The sequence below is a fragment of the Heloderma suspectum genome, chromosome 3 (assembly GCF_057233095.1).
Source record: "Heloderma suspectum isolate Gila_16-S chromosome 3, 16-S_ref, whole genome shotgun sequence".
Taxonomy (NCBI): Eukaryota; Metazoa; Chordata; class Lepidosauria; order Squamata; family Helodermatidae; genus Heloderma; species Heloderma suspectum.
The window spans coordinates 27,495,805-27,512,961 of NC_139460.1; the positions used below are offsets into that span (position 1 = coordinate 27,495,805).

General features: G+C 44.2%; 1 protein-coding gene across 2 annotated transcripts in view; it reads right to left on the bottom strand.

The window, feature by feature from the left end:
- The window catches only part of PDGFD (platelet derived growth factor D), a 255,669-nt gene that overhangs the window by 82,140 nt on the left and 156,372 nt on the right, over window positions 1–17,157 (bottom strand). For both annotated transcript variants that reach the window (XM_084842694.1, XM_084842693.1), the window contains exon 3: window positions 4,735–4,915. In XM_084842694.1, coding sequence (XP_084698820.1) covers window positions 4,735–4,915 — 181 coding nt within the window. The remainder of the gene's footprint in view (window positions 1–4,734; window positions 4,916–17,157) is intronic.

Genomic DNA, 17,157 nt, shown 5'->3' on the forward strand with positions numbered 1-17,157 from the left:
CGAGGAGGTGGAGCAGAGCCTGGTTTTTTTACCAGCATCTCCATCTCCAGGGAGTGTTTGTAGCTCAGTTGTTAAAATCTCTTCTTTCACTATTTTCAAGAGTATTTATTTGGCTCATGATGTTATCTGCACAGACTGAAGTGGGCTTAGCTGTTTCCTATGAAGATTCATAGATTTTTAAGGTTAGCAAACACTACTGCAATCATTTAGTCTAATTCCATGGAAAATTCATAGAAATTGATTTAACGCAGTAATGTTGACATCAAAAGTAAGATGTACGGTTAGTACGTCTGATGAAACCTGTGCTGCTTGCAAAACCTATAAAAAGCACAATGACAGGAGAGGCCTCAGGCATAATTCAAAGACACCTTTCTACTCTATGCCGAAAGCTAAAATTACACTACAGCACGGTAAGCCAAATTCTGAATTATGCAAATGTTATTTGATTATTTGATCCAATAAAATCAAATGTGATTTATTACACAGATTGTATTCAGCATCTCCAGAAGGGGTAATGGCTTATTTGAGACAGGTCTATCCATACTATGGTAGGCAGGCTGCAGTAGTTGCAATAATGGAGGAAGAGGAGGGGGTGGGGGGAGGAGGCACCCAAAAGAGTGCTAACTATGCAAGCGAGCCAGAAATAAACACAATGTGTTCAACACCGCAGGCCTTGCTATGTGCTCACAACTTTCAGAAGCATGGTTGGTTGGGACCCAAGACAGGGCCTGCCCTTTTCCATTGCAGTACCCAGTTTGTAGAACCCCACCCAAGAATGGTGCCGCTCACTGGCTCCCTCTTTTTTAAACTTCAGGTGTGCTCCTAAGACCTTTTAAGTTGCAATCCTATGCATGTTTAGACAGAAAACGTCCTACAACTCCCAGCATTCCCCAGCCAGCATAGCTTAGTCTGCCCTGCTTTCCGTGTGGATGAAAGTTTTTATCTCCCTGATGTTAAACTTGTTTTAACCTGTTCTTATTATATAATTGCTGGGGTGTTTTTTTGGTAGTGTTCAGACTGTTTTTGTTACTAGGTTGGATCGAGACTTTGTCGTGCTTGGAGCAGGCCCAGTGAAACTAATAGGACTTATATTCGCCATGACTAAGGGTGCAGTCCTAAGGGGGTAGCCATAATCCTCCAAACTCGGAGGCTTACGGCCATCCAATGCAGAGTGGGAGGAGTGGTGCAGGGGATCTTTGCCTCTGCGCTCCTCTCACTCTGCATTTTGCCTAGATGGGCTTTTTCACCCATCTAGCTCAGGATTTGGGGAGGGGGAGGGAAGGAGGCTGGGGAGGCCGGCGGGTTCCTCATAAGCCAGCTTCCGCAGTCCCCTCCCTGCCCCGCCTATGGGAATGCTGCCTTTACATTCCCTCTGAGGTTACCTTTGCGACTGTGGAGAGGCAGCTGGTGTGGTTCCCTCCATGCAGCTGTAAGGAGGAGGGGGCAAGGAGCCTGGATTCCTGGATCCAAGGTCGGTGCGCTGTCTCTGACCTCAGATCCAGGAATCCAGACTATCCTATGGCCCCCAAGATGCTGTTCTAGGGGCCATGGGATTGCTCTGCAAGTTAAATTTTAGTGGTCTCAGTAGGTCTTCTCTAAACATGACTAAACCCCATTACTGTTGCTTTTTATATATTGTTTTGGTGTGTTTTAGTCATTTTGTAAGCCACTTTGAAATTACTGAAGAAAAGCAGGCTAGCAATTTCTAAATAAATTCAATAAATGTGTTCTCTAAAACAATTATACATTATTATAGAAGGGGAAAGCATATCAAGTATGGTGATACATAAATCCACATTCTACAACATCCCAATAAATCCCACATTTGAACGCAGAATGGATTCACTCCATCCTTTTTTTATAAAATGCGGTGCTTATGTCGCTGACTGTCAGCCTAACCTACCTCACAGGGCTGTTGTGAGGATAAAATGGAGAGGAGGAGGATCAGGTACACTGCCTTGGGCTCGCTGGAGAAAAAAGGCAGGATATAAGTGTAGCAAATAAAAGAAAAATCAATTAACATTCTGCGATCAGCAGCTCGTGGCTTATTTCTTTTGTGCACGATGTTCAGCAAAGTGATTGTGCCGAACAAAAACCAATGTTGGATTTTATTGAATATTAAACTTATGGGTTGCTATTTCAGAGTATTTTAAACGATGTGCAGAAGAAATGTTCACCTTCCTCTCTCTAATCTGACATGAGATGCTCAGAGATCTTGCAGCCGAGAAACTACGTCTTGGTTTCAGAGTAAGCTGGGACATAAAGGTTGTCAAAGAGGCAAACAACTCTTTCTGTACACATTCCTGGCAAGACAGATGTCCAGCAACAAATGATTATCAATTTTCCACTGCTGAAAAAGCAGCTCTGTTGGAATGTTATATTTTGTTTTTCCTAAGCCCCCAGGGTCCCATATCAGCCGTACATAGTTTCTTATAAAGCTAGCTAATTGTAAGAGAGGTCGTCTGGGAATTTCACACCATGCTGCATTGCTTAATTTTTATGCATTGTGGTACTGCAGAGGAAGCAATATCATAAATTGTTGTTCTGCTAAAATGCCTTCAAATTAAAGGCAACTCGTAAGAACAGCTCTAGTGGACTGTCCCAGTAGCCCAGGGGTTGGGAACCTGTGGCCCTTCAAAAGTCATTGGACTGTAACTCCCATCACCCCTGACTATTGGCCATGCCAATGGCATCTACAGGGCCACATGGCCATTGGTCCAATGACATTGACTCCCTTGACCATGGTGTCTACAGGGTCAAAGTTTCCCCACCACTGCAATAGCTAGTTTAATGTAGTATCCTGACTCCGTAAGTTCCCAGGTCCAGATTTGCTAGGAGCTTTACATCACACAGGCTTCTAATAGAACTGTTTTAGCTATAGTTCCCTAGTCCCCTGCTTTAGCTACTAAAGCTGCATGCAAGAAAACAGCATCCTCAGGCAAGGCACTGGGTCGAGGATAGCTCCAGGTCAAGGAGTGCCTTGGTCAGCACTCTGCTGTTGGCGGGCATTCCCTGGCCGACGAAGGCCTACGTACAGCAAAACCAGGCACCAGGTGATGTCAGAGGGTCTGCCCCTGCTCCTGATGTCAGAGCTGTGGCCCTGTCCCCTGACATCATCCGGCCTGTAGAGGGGTTGATGGGAGTCAACTGGCCTCCAGCCCTAAAGAAGTTCCCCATTCCTGCTTTAGCAGATCTTTGGACCACCTCAATCGCTGGCACAGATACAACACCAGAAGTCTCATACTTATGGTGTCTGACCAATTCAATTCTCTTAAGTAGTATTTATGACTATTTATTATATTACTAAAATGACCTCAAGATGGCTTACATCAGGGCCCCCCAATGTGGTGTTGGTGGGGACCTCCAACAGCACACACATAGCTCTTCACTCCCTGCCCCGTTCAAAAACATTTTTTTAAAGAAAATAAAAACCCTGGAAAATGTTAAGAGTAGGCTTTTCTCTCCCCCTTTCTAGCCTCTAGCCTTGCTCTTTCTCTCCATTCTATCCTTTGCCTTGATGTTTCCCCCTCCTTCCTAGCCTAGAAATAGTTTCACTATTTCTTTCCCCACCTCTTTAACTTGCTGTTTCTCCCCCACCCCAGCCTCTAGTCTTGCTCCTTCTCTCTGCTCTACCCCTTTGCCTTGCTATTTCCTCCTCCCTCTCAGCCTCTAGCCTCACTATTTTTCTCTCCCCATCCCATGACCTCTTTAGTTCACTTTTGACTAGCCATGGTGCCATGGCAGCCATTATGTGACTAGCCACACCCTCCTTGGAAGCCATTTTGTGGTGGTGCCCAGAGCAGTTTTTTTTTTTTTCAAATTCCCAAATGTGCCCACAGGTCCAAAAGTGTTGGGGACCCCTGGCTTACATGATACTTCCCCCACACACTGGATCCTCACAACAACCCTTTGAGGTAGATTTGGCTGAGTGACAGTGAACAAACCAAGGTCCCCCAATGAGCTTTGTGGCTGAGTGGTGATTTGAACCTGGGTCTGTTCACTCCTCATCCAACTCTCTCACTGCTATCCACCCCCCCCCCTTTCTCTTTCTCTCTCCTGATAGATCTACCCAGTTGGGTGAAAAATCTTGCTATCTATAACAAATCAAAAGTCTTCAGTCTCATCAAGACAGTGAGCTTGTACACATGCAAAGCCTCCATCCTAGAGAGGAATAATGAAGCCTAAATGTTTTAATGTTGTAAAGCCGCCTTGAGTCCCAGTATTGGGGAAAAGGTGGGATATAAATATAACACAACAACAACAATTGGACATCCTGTAAAGCGTGCTGTGTTCTGTCTGCAGCATCTCTTGTATATGACCTGTGTGTGTCTTGTTTCGATTCATGAGTTATAAACCGCAAATGCATTTCTCCTCCCACCCTCTCTGACCTCACATGCAAAGCAGGCTGGAGCTGAAAAAGAGAAGCGGTTTCCATTGTTATTCTTCGGGGTCTTTCTCGTTGCCCTCGGCATGTCACTTCAGCCCAGAAAGTGATAGCATTTCTGAAACACATTATTAAAGTGAGGAGTGATGAGGTTTATAGCTTCCCCTTACCTTCTTCTTTCATGTAAGGATGGTCATCCTACTTTGATCTGTAGTGTCGGAAATGAAATATGTACGGACAGTTAATTTTTCTTTGCTCTAAGGCATGCTACTCTAGCCATCCTCAAAACGTCTGCATCTCTTCCATGCTGGAATCTTTGTTTTATCCAAACAAGCGGCCGTGTTACTTACCACTAGGGAATAATAAATCTTGAATCCAGGTTTAGCCACTAAGTAGTCATCTGATTTGAAGGTTATCTTCAGCTGGTTTGTTTTGGATGTTATTCTGGGAGGAGCTTCCTTGTATCCACACCATCGTCCTCGGATCAGTGTGCTGATTTCTGATATATCTTCCACTTCCACAAAGTCATATCTGGAGTCAAAGGTCAGGTGACAGATTAACAAGTGGGTATGAACAAGTTTCTTATACAGGCTAGGGCTGAGATGGAAGCAATCTACTGTAAGCTTCTGCCTTGAAATTAGGGGGAAAAGTGGAAGGGCAAGATCCCCTGTTAAATTTTGGCCATGGGGGTGGGGGTGACATTCAGGAAGAAATCATAATCAGATAGGTGGAAAAACATTCCGGCTGTGGAGGGCTCCTGCCAGTGGCTGTTGGCTAGTGGCCACAATCCCCCCCCACGAACTATACTACATGATGTTGCACTACAGCCTTCCCCAGCCTGGCACCCTCCAGGTGTGTTTGGACTACAACTCCCATCATCCCCACCACTGTAGGAGATGTATTCCAACACATCTGGAATGTACCGGGTTGGGGACATTTGATGTCATCTCACTCTGGCAAGGGCTTGTGGGTACAAGGAGTGCTAATACTGTTGGGGCTGCTCTTCTGATGGCCCAGAAGCTTCATTAGAGTGACTAATGGTCTCACTGGGCACTTGCTGAGGTGAGCTTGCATGGCACGATGAGTAGGGGCAGGCGGTGGTGGCAGCTTGGCGAGCACCTGACAAACCTGGGTGGCTGAGTCCATCCATCCCTACAGGTAATTCTCATAATTCTAATGGCCATGCTGGGTGGGAATTCTGGCAGTTGCAGTCCAACACATTTATTTTATTTTATTTATTGTATTTTATTTATTACATTTATATCCCACCTTTCTTCCACTGTGGAACTCAAGGTGGCTACATGTGGTTCCCCTCCAAGCAGTGACCACACTCAGACCTGCTTAGCTTCAGCAAGGTGGCTGCCTCATGTTCCTTCAGTCTATTCCCTGGACTATGCCCACATCTGGAGAGTGCCGGGTTGGGGAAGGCTGATTGACAGTAAGTCTGTTCTTTTCCAGATAGCAATGGATAACGTCCTGTAATTTTCTCAGAGTCTGAATGTACTAATTCAATCTAGTTAGCAAATACCGTACACCAGCCTTCACAACATGATGCGTTCCAGATGTGCTGGGTGTGTGTAATGCCTGGGGGTGATGGGAGTTGTAGTCCAATAAATCTGGAGGGTGCCAGGTTAGTTTACACTGTTATACAGATGATGACTAGACTACAGGCTTATTTTAAATGAGAGCATCCCATTTCTTTTCTCCTATCCACCCAATTCGAGTACTTGTTCTACAGAGGTTATCAGGAGGGAAATGGCGGCTGCAGAGAAGTACAACCTGAAACGTCAAAGTTTTTTTAAAAATCCCTTTTAAATGCTAGGGTGATTACATGGAGACCTGTCTTTGAAAAGGTGTCATGTGAAGTGCAGCCATGCTTGGATCTCTCCTTGGCAAGAAGCCCCTCAAATACCCCAAAGGACTTGGTGGATTATTTATTATGGACCAAAATTCATCCATATGCTTTGAATGGTCTGCGGAAGCAAAAGACCCATAAAGCAGCCATTGCAGCTATGAATATGGCTCCTTTGTGTGCCTAAATGAGCCCAAATGGTATCTTTATTCAACATAAACATTAAAAAGAACAAATCCTGCATAGAGGCAATTGTTCTAGTCATTCATCAGTCTGTTCCTCATCCATTCCTTCCCATTCCTCAGTGTACTGGATGGCGTGCAGAATTCCTGCAGGCTGCATGGAATTCCCAAACTCATGGCTTGAAGGGAACAATGTCAAACAACTATGTCCTTTTTGCAGCCGCTTCACTTAAATCCACAGCTAGAGGCTTCCGCTTGCGAAAACTAAGCCCACTGAGAAAGTGTTTAATTTTGCTGTGGGGAGACATATTGTTAACATTTCCAGCCAAGATGTAGGTGGATTCCCCCACCCACAGGGCCATCTACCATCAACTGAAGAATTCCGAGAGAGAGAGAGAGAGAGAGAGAGAGAGAGAGAGAGAGGGGCCATGGCTCAGTTGGTAGAGCACATAGAATCACAGAATAGTAGGGTTGGAAGGGGCCTACAAGGCCATCGAGTCCAACCCCCTGCTCAATGCAGGAATCCAAGTCAGAGCATCCCTGACAGATGGCTGTCCAGCCTCGTCTTGAAGGCCTCCAGTGTGGGAGAGCTCACCACCTCCCTAGGTCATTGGTTCCATTGTCGTATTGTAGTAAAAATGTAACCGAGAAGCCATTGTATGCGCCTTAAGCAGCACGTAGTATTGTAAGAGCTGTGCATGCCTGGAATGAGTGAGCAGTAACCCTAAGATAATTTAGCTAGGCAAACGGCTACCAACCAATCAAAGTGACACGCTGGCTAAGGAATGCAAGCTGAAGTGATACAACTGTAGTGTGGGAGTTGCCCAGGGTCGACTCTGCTTTTGAGCGTGAGCTCCTTTGTTGAGCTGTTTGCAAACAATAAAATCGAGTTGGATGCAGCCTGAAGTTGACTCTCCTCTTTAGGGCAAATTGGACTCGCCTCCAGGGGGCGAAACTAGCATTTTGTGCAACAATCTGGCAAGCTAGTCAGGAGTCCCCTTGGACCATCCTGGGGTCAAACAACAAGACTGGCGAAGGTGCCCGTTGGGCGCGCCTGACCGCCTTTGAGGTCTGCCACGGCACCAGAGAACGGGGGTCGGGACACTTGGGAGGTTAAAGGCATGGACTCCATTGATTGAGTCAACTAGACTGAATGGGTCCGAAGGGATGGCACCAGGGTGCTGGGCGGAGTAAGTATTTGATTTCCCTTGTGTCTTTCTGTTTGAGTTGCCTTCGGAGCATCTGAGGTTTGTCAGGCTCCGTGTATGGTTTTGAATAGAGGTAGGCACAATGGGGTCGGGTAGCTCCCATTAAGAAAACTCTGCAACCCCACTGAATGCATGCTCAAGAACTTTAGGAAGTTCAAAAGAGATTTTAGAATTAAGATGGCCAAGGGTAAATTGACCTTCTTTTGCCAACCGGACTGGCCAGCATTTGGAATTAGTTGGCCAGACATAGGATCCTTCGATGTAAATCTTGTAAATGCTGTACATAAAAATGTGGTGAATAATGGGCAATGGGATCAATTCCCCTATATTGATTGTTGGTTGAATTGGTGCGGAAAGAATCCCCCTTAGTTACGGATGTGTAAATGTGTAAAGTGTTACTGGCAAAGGACCGCAGGGGCAAGAGACCCTGGGTGCTGTCTGAATCAAGTAGTGAGATAGATTTGCCTCAGGGAAAGTGGGGTTATTGGCATTTGGATACGTGCCAAACAAAATCCACTGAAGGCGAGAAAAGGTTGAATATAAAGTTCAGTATTGTAAAGTCATGATGGTATGCTCTGAGGTAAAGCCCAAAGCCCCTCTTCTCCCCGATTCAAGCCCCACGGAAGGAGCTTGAAGATTGGGAGACCCTGCCCAAGGTGCCCTGATCTCCCCCCCATCTTATTCGGTCTGTTAGGTTGGGGGGAGAGGTTGTTGGGGGAGGGAGGGGGCCCTCCAGAGACAGTTTGTCTACCACCATATCCAAGTTCGTTAGAAGAAGCAAAAGCAGTTGAAAAAGTTGCAACTTCTGAAGAAAGAGATTTGTTTGAAGTCTTAAAGACTGTGGCAAAATCAAGAAACAAAGACAGAACAAGTTCTTAAAATATCAGGTTCTGTGTAAGCTTATCTCTGTCAGCCTGCTCCGAGCAGAGCCAAGGGGGAGTTACCTAACCTCCCTCACTGCCGCTGGTTTAGCAACCAGCAAGCAGAGAGGCTGGAAGGTATATGTGAGGACCTGACAAAAGAGTGAGATTTGCAAAAAACAAGAAAAGCATCACAGCTGGAAAGCTGAGCAGCACTGCTCTGTTCTTATCTGTGGAGGAATCTAGAAGAGGTGTAAGGTTACACCTTCCCCATTTGAACTGATGAAGAGACAGGGAGCTTTTGTTAAAAACATCCCAGTCTTTATGGCCCAAAGCCTTCTTTGTTTAGATCTATCATTGTTCAGATTTTTGAGAGGCACTCTGCACATAGACTGGAACTCTGGAAAGTTAAAGACTTGCCATAAAAAGTACTGTGAGGCTTGTCATAGCCTTAAATTCCCATTGTTGTAGATTGTGTGTTTGTTTGTGATCAGCTCAGTGTACAGTTTGATTTGTGATTTCAACACTCAGCTAAAAAGCTGCCTTTGAATGAAAGAACTGGGCATATTTAGCCTTCAGAAGAGAAGACTGAGGGGAGATATGATAGCGCTCTTCAAGTACTTGAAAGTTTGTAACAGAGAGGAAGGCCAGGATCTCTTCTTGATCATGCCAGAGTGCAGGACACGGAATAATGGGCTGAAGTTACAGGAAGCCAGACTCCGGCTGAACATCAGGAAAAGCTTCCTGACAGTTGTTGTTGTTCAGTCGTTCAGTCGTGTCCGACTCTTCGTGACCCCATGGACCATAGCACGCCAGGCCTTCCTGTCCTGCACTCTCTCCCGGAGCGTGCTCAAGTCCATATCCATTGCATCAGTGATGCTATCTAGCCATCTCATCCTCTGCCGTCCCCTTCTCCTTTTGCCTTCAGTCTTTCCCAGCATCAGGGTCTTTTCCAGAGACTTTTCTCTTCGCATTAGGTGGCCAAAATATTTGAGCTTCAGCTTCAGTATCTGTCCTTCCAATGAGCACTCAGGGTTGATGTCCTTTAGGATTGACTGATTGGAACTCCTTGCAGTCCAGAGGACTCGTAAGAGTCTTCTCCAGCACCACAGTTCGAAAGCATCAATACTTCGGCGCTCAGCCTTCCTTATAGTCCAGCTCTCACAGCCATACATTACTACTGGGAAAACCATAGCTTTGATTAGACGGACCTTGGTCGGCAAGGTGATGTCTCTGCTTCTTACTATACTGTCTAGGTTTGCCATAGCTTTCCTCCCCAGGAGCAAGCGTCTTTTAATTTCATGGCTACAGTCACCGTCTGCACTGCGGTGATCTTGGAGCCCAAGAAAGTAAAATCTGTCACTGCTTCCATTTCTTCCCCTTCTATATGCCAGGAAGTGATGGGGCCAGATGCCATGATCTTTGTTATTTTAATGTTCAGTTTCAAACCAGCTTTTGCACTCTCCTCTTTCACCCTCAACAAGAGGCTCTTTAGATCCTCTTTGCTTTCTGCCATTAGGGTGGTATCATCTGCATATCGGAGGTTGGTGATATTTCTCCCAGCAATCTTAATTCTGACCTGTGATTCATCCAACCCAGCGTTTCTCATGATGTACTCTGCATATAAGTTAAATAAGCAGGGTGACAATATGCAATATGTCGTACTCCTTTCCCAATTTGGAACCACTCGATTGTTCCACGTCTGGTTCTTACTGTTGCTTCGTGACCCTCGTACAGGTTTCTCAGGAGACAGGTAAGGTCGTCTGGTATTCCCATCACTTTAAGAATTTGCCACAGTTTGTTGTGATCCACACAATCAAAGGCTTTAGCGTAGTCAATGAAGCAGAAATAGACGTTTTTCTGGAATTCTCTTGCTTTCTCCATGATCCAGCGAAAGTTGGTGATTTGATCTCTAGTTCCTCTTCCTCTTCAAAACCCCACTTGTACTTCCGGTAGTTCTCGGTTCGCATACTGCTGAAGCCTAGCTTGTAGGATTTTGAGCATCACCTTGCTGGCATGTGAAATGAGCGCAATTGTGCGGTAGTTTGAACACTCTTTGGCGTTGCCCTTCTTTGGAATTGGAATGTAAACTGACCTTTTCCAGTCTTGCGGCCATTGTTGAGTGTTCCAAATTTGTTGGCATATTGAATGCAGCACTTTAACAGCATCATCTTTTAGGATTTTAAATAGCTCAGCTGGAAGACTGTCATCTCCGCTAGCTTTGTTGTTACTAATGCTTCCTAAGGCCCACTTGACTTCATTCTCGAGGATGTCCGGCTCCAGTTCAGTGACCGCACTATCATGGCTATCAGGTACATTCAGATCTTTCCTGTATAGTTCTTCTGTGTATTCTTGCCACCTCTTCTTAATCTCATCTGCTTCTGTTAGGTCCCTGCCTTCTTTGTCCTTTAACATGCCCGTCTTTGCACAAAACATTCCCTTGAGATCTCCAATTTTCTTGAAAAGATCTCTAGTCTTTCCCATTCTGTTGTTTTCCTTGATTTCTTTGCATTGTTCATTTAAGAAGGCCTTCTTGTCTCTCCTTGCTATTCTCTGCAACTCTGCATTCAGTTGCATATATCTTCCCCTTTCTCCCTTGCTTTTCGCTTCCCTTCTTTCATCAGCTATTTGTAAAGCCTCATCAAACAGCCACTTGGCTTTCTTGCACTTCTTTTTCTTCGGGATGGATTTCGTTGCTGCCTCCTGAACAATGTTACAGACCTCTGTCCATAGTTCCTCAGGCATTCTGTCTATCAGATCTAATCCCTTAAATCTATTCCTCACCTCCACTGTATATTCATAAGGGATATGATTGAGGTCATACCTGAATGGTTTAGTGGTTTTCCCTACATTCTTCAATTTAAGCCGAAATTTTGCAACAAGAAGCTCATGATCTGAGCCACAGTCAGCTCCAGGTCTTATTTTTACTGACTGTATAGAGCTTCTCCATCTTTGGCTGCAAAGGACATAATTAATCTGATTTCGATATTGACCATCTGGTGATGTCCATGTGTAGAGTCGCCTCTTGTGCTGTTGGAAAAGAGTGTTTGCTATGATCAGCTTGTTCTCTTGGCAAAACTCTATTAGCTTTTGTACTGCTTCATTTTGTACCCCAAGGCCATGCCTGCCTGTTATCCTGGTGTTTTCTTGACTTCCTACTTTAGCATTCCAATCCCCTATGATGAAGAGGACATCTTTTTTTGGTGTTAGTTCTAGAAGGTGTTGTAGGTCTTCATAGAACTGATCAACCTCAGCTTCTTCGGCATCAGTGGTTGGGGCATAGACTTGAATTACTGTGATGTTGAATGGTTTGCCTTGGATTCGTACTGAGATCATTCTATCGTTTTTAAGATTGTACCCCAGTACTGCTTTTCCCACCCTTTTGTTGACTATGAGTGCTACTCCATTTCTTCTAAGGGATTCTTGCCCACAGTAGTAGATATGATGGTCACCTGAATTAAATTCACCCATGCCTGTCCATTTTAGTTTGCTGATTCCCAAGATGTCGATGTTCAATCTTGCCATCTCATGTTTGACCACCTCCAGCTTACCTTGATTCATTGATCTGACATTCCAGGTTCCTAAACAATATTGTTCTTTACAGCATCGGATTTTCTTTTCACCACCAGACACATCCACAGCTGAGTGTCCTTTCGGCTTTGGCCCAGCCGCTTCACTCTTTCTGGCGCTACTTGGAAATACCCTCTGCTCTTCCCCAGTAGTATATTGGCCACCTTCCGACCTGAGGGGCACATCTTCCGGAGTCATCTCTTTTAGCCTTGTGATACGTTCCATGGGGTTTTCTTGGCACGAATAGTGGAGTGGGTTGCCATTTCCTTCTCCAGTGGACCACATTTTGTCAGAAGTTTCCACCATGACCTGTCCGTCTTGGGTGGCCCTGCACAGCATAGCTTATGGCTTCACTGAGTTACGCAAGCTCCTTCGCCACAACAAGGCAGTGATCCATGAAGGGGTCCTGACTGTTAGAGCAATACAACAATGGAGCCCATTACCTGGGGAGGTGGTGGGCTCCCACGCTGGAGGCATTCAAGATGAGGCTGGACAGCCATCTGTCAGGGATGCTCTGACTTGGATTCCTGCACTGAACAGGGGGTTGGACTCGATGGCCTTGTAGGCCCCTTCCAACCCTACTATTCTATGATTCTATAATTTCCATGGCTTTGATTTCATTTACCCTAATGAAGCATACAGATGCAAATTTCTAGAGATTCACAGACTACAAAGGAAACAGCCTTCAAGAAGTTTAAAGAGAAACTGCAACATGAGTTTCCATTTAGAAGAAAAAGAGGCAGCAAATTCTCTTAACTTAAGAGGTGAGAGGGAAAGACTCCCCCCTCCCATGATACCTCTAAGCCCAGCTGTGTTTCTGAAGCCTGAGAAAGTTCCTGCCCCACATGTTCCAGTGCTTTCTCAAAATCTGAACTGTTCTGATGTTCCATTTGCTCAGAGGCAAACCTGACACTCTGCCAAAACTCATGCAGCGTGGAGTTGCCGATGCAAAAATGGTGGCTTGGAACTCTTTGCATGTAGGAGAATGCCCTTCCCTTGATCTTCATAGGCACTGACCATGCAGTCAGAGGAGTGGTATAATTGTTAGATCTGCTCCACCATGCCCTGCGATGCAAAACAAATGTTTTCCAGTCATGGTGTTAGATTTTAATGATATGAAAAAGGTATAAAAGAAGGCAGAAGAAAGTAGCAGACAAAAAGGCTTTAAAAAAAAGAAAGAGAGCTTATCCCAAATGTGTGTCATCGAGATTAGTAAGAAGGTCTAAGCAAGGGAGTCTCTGTCGAAGCGATGGCAAACAGCCTAACTTGCAGGGAAGACAAATAAAGAGTTAAAGCTGGTGCATGGCACAGAGAGTTTGAAACATGATCTGCAGAACAGACAAGCCAAAAGATAAGTGTGCTTCTTACAAGAGGGGGGCTATAGCAGCCATAAAAAGGGGCGAAGCCCCCATATGAAGCTTTGACAAAAATATTACCCACTAGACGTGGGCAATTAAAATAAAAAAGGCTTTTCTTAAATTGAAGCAAGCCTTAATATCATCACCTGCTTTAGCCTTATCAGACCCTAGATCATAAAATTTTTAGATACCCTGATGAAGCCAAAAGAAGTAGCTATGGTGCACATCAGAGCACATAAAAAGAGTGCCATTCCTGAAAAAAGAAAAGGCAATGCTGGCAGCCGCCCTGGGCGGAAATATAAACCATGGCTTGAAAATACAGAAGCAACCGGGGGTGGGCGGGGGGGATGGAAAAGGAAAGGGCCAACCGGGGCTCGATAAATGTGCGTATTGCCGAGAGAAGAGACATTGGAAGAAAGATTGTCCACAGTTGAAAGAGAAGAGAAAAGAGACTCACCCTGAAGGCTGCCAAACGCGGGCAGAATCCTCGGGGGGGGGGTGGAATCTAGCTGAAGGGAACCGGGATCTAAGGTCACCACCCTACGAACAAACGCTCGGGAGAATCCCAAGGTAAAAGTAAGGGTTGGTGGCAGGGACTGTGAGGCCCTAGTAGATACTGGAGCTACATTTTCTATGATCCCTATGAAGCACCCCCCCCCCCCGGCAAGAGAAAGTGAAAAGCATGTAGCTGTAGAAGGAATTGAAGGGGAAAAAAAAACTAAATTGCCCGTGTGTAAGCCCCTCCTCACGAAGATTAAAAATAACATACTGGAACATGCCTTCGTAGTTTCACCCGCATGCCCAGTTGCCCTCTTGGGACAAAATTTGTTGACAAAACTGCAAGCTGAAATCCTCTGTGATGATCAGATTGTAGTACAGCTGCCAATAAAGCAGGGCTCAAATTATCAGATGGCCCTTCAGGCAATCAAGATTGTGTCAGAGGCCAAAGGGACTGAGATTTTAGAGAATGTTGATCCATGTGTGTGGGCAGACAGAACCCCTGCCCGAGCAAATGCATAACACCAGTTAAAATCTTCTTTAAAAGGGGAGAGAGACCTATGTGCGTGAGGCAGTATCCTCTGAAGAAAGCCACCCGTGCAGGCTTGAAGCCGCTCATTGAGAAGTTCAAAAAATTATGGTTAGCTAATAAAGGGATCATCCCCCTTTAACATCCTGATTTTGGGTGTGCCTGAGGCAGATAGCACCTCCTTCAGGTTGGTGCAAGACATGAGAGCAGTGGCTAATTGCTCTTTGTGCCTCAAAAACAATTCAAAGATGTTTGAGCCCCCGGCTCAAATGAGAAGCTGCCCATGGGCTTACTATCTTTTTCAGAGATTTCAAATTGACTTTTCAGAGTTGCCCCAGACTCATGGCTATTGGTACCTGCTAGTAATAATAAAACCAATTGACTGCACCGCACAGACAGTAGCCAAGATCCTGTTAAAAAGTAATCCCTAGGCTCTTGTTACCTGAAGAGACTGAATCAAATCAGGGGCCCCATTTTGTTGGACAAGTGATGCAAGTAGTGGCCCAGGCATAACAAACTAACAAGAAGCTACACCCCCCTTGAAAACCTCAATCCACAAGTCAAGTTGAGAAGATAAACTGCACCTTAATGACAATGCTCACTAGAATTTGTTTAAAGACTAAGTTAAAAGGCCACAGGCCTTGCCAATCACCTTGACTCGAGTACGGTGCACCCCCAAGGGAAGTATTAAATTAACACCCTTTAAATGTTATATAAGCGCCCACCTCGGATATTACCTATGGCTGACAGCTTAAATGTGAATTTAGAAGTAAGAGTTTTAAGATTCAAGATTATGTTACTACCTTGCAGTCTGTTTTGTTTTCACAGGTTTGTGACACCTCATCAGTCCTGGCCTTTAGACGCTCCAGTGCATAATCTCAATCCCGGTGATTGGGTGCTAATCCAGTCCTAGAAAGATGAACCACCTACCGAGAAGTGGAAGGGTCCGTTTCAGATCCTACTTACCACTGCCATTGCTATAAAAGTCGCTAAAGGGAAGAAGTGGATTCATCACACTGAATAAAGGCATCACCTGCACCAGAGAGGGTCACACTGGAAGCTGACCCACCTGAAGGCAGCCATTGGAATAATGAACCCATGGAGGGACTCTAGTATTTGTTCATGAGACAGCTTTCTCCTAGCGCTTACTCATGCACATTATTCTCTCCTTCTTAAGTTTAGTTGTCTCAACACTCCCCACTCAAGTAAAACAACAACAAAAAACATTAGTTTAAGAGGCATGTTGAACTTATGTTTATGCTGGGTAGAGATAATGTTGCTCTCTGTTACGAACACTCATCAACTGTCGGAAACTTTACTTTGTCGCCTTCCTTAATTAGAAAACCACAGGTAGCTCTACAGAAAGAGGGCACTCTTGTTTCAAGGGTTCCTGATGAACTGAACAAAACTAAGTTCCAAAAGTTCAAATTCCAGACATACACCAAAAAATGTGTTTTTGTTGTCCACATTCTAGTAGCTAGAACAAAGGCATCCTAGGCCTCACTTGCTGTTTAGAGAAAACCGTCAATGCCACAGCAATAATAGTTTGCGCTTTAAGTGCGTAGTCTACCGCTGGACCAAAAAAGTATAAATTTGAGGAAAAGCCTTTTGAGGGGGGAATTGTAGTAAAAAGGTAACCGAAAAGCCATTGTATGTGCCTTAAGCAGCACGTAGTATTGTAAGAGCTGCGCATGCCTGGAATGAGTGAGCAGTAACCCTAAGATAATTTAGCTAGGCAAATGGCTAGCAACCAATCAAAGTGACACACTGGCTAAGGAATGCAAGCTGAAGTGATAAAACTGTAGCATGGGAGTTGCCCAGGGTTGACTCTGCTTTTGAGCGTGAGCTCCTTTGTCGAACTGTTTGCGAACAATAAAATCAAGTTGGACTCAGCCTGAAGTTGACTGTCCTCTTTGGGGCAAATTGAACTTGCCTCCAGGGGACAAAACTAGCATTTTGTGCAACAGTATTGCTCTAACAGTCAGGATGTTTTCCCTTTGTTTTTTAAATACTTTTTATTCTATTTTTTATCTTTATAAATGAAATAAACAGTACCAACAACCTAATCATTATCTACAGTTTCCCAACAGTACAGTATTCTTAGGAGGACACAGCAATAACAAAAAAGAGAGAAGAAAAAAAAAAGAAAACAAAAGAAGGAGAAGGAAGAAGAAAGCAAGCAAGAAAATGAAAAAAATATAAAAAAGTTACTTAAAAGGATTAATTTTAAACTCCATTTCACACAAACTTTAAATACCATTCTACTTAAAAGTTAAACTTATAACATTGGCAATATTACAATTCAGTACTGCATAGATAATCAACCTTACATTTCAATATCATATCATATCATCAGTCTTATAGCAAAGAAGCAGGCCTACAATTCATTTCCAATAACCATATATTGCCCTTCAGTTAACATATAATAGTAGAACTTAACAATTTAACCAACCAAAAATATTACTAACCAAAGTCTCATAATAATGTTAGTAATAATAATAAAAAGGAAGAAAATTAAAAAGGATAAGTAATAGTAATAACAAATCACTAATACATTTTTACTGTTATATAATAATAAAGCTTAAAATCAACCTTACAACAATCACTAATATATTTTGTACTAGATATGTAAATGAGTGTGCACATTTCTATACACCCTAAGACAGTAGATTTAAGTACAGTATATCATATCCATTTTTTAAAAAAAGGATTTAAA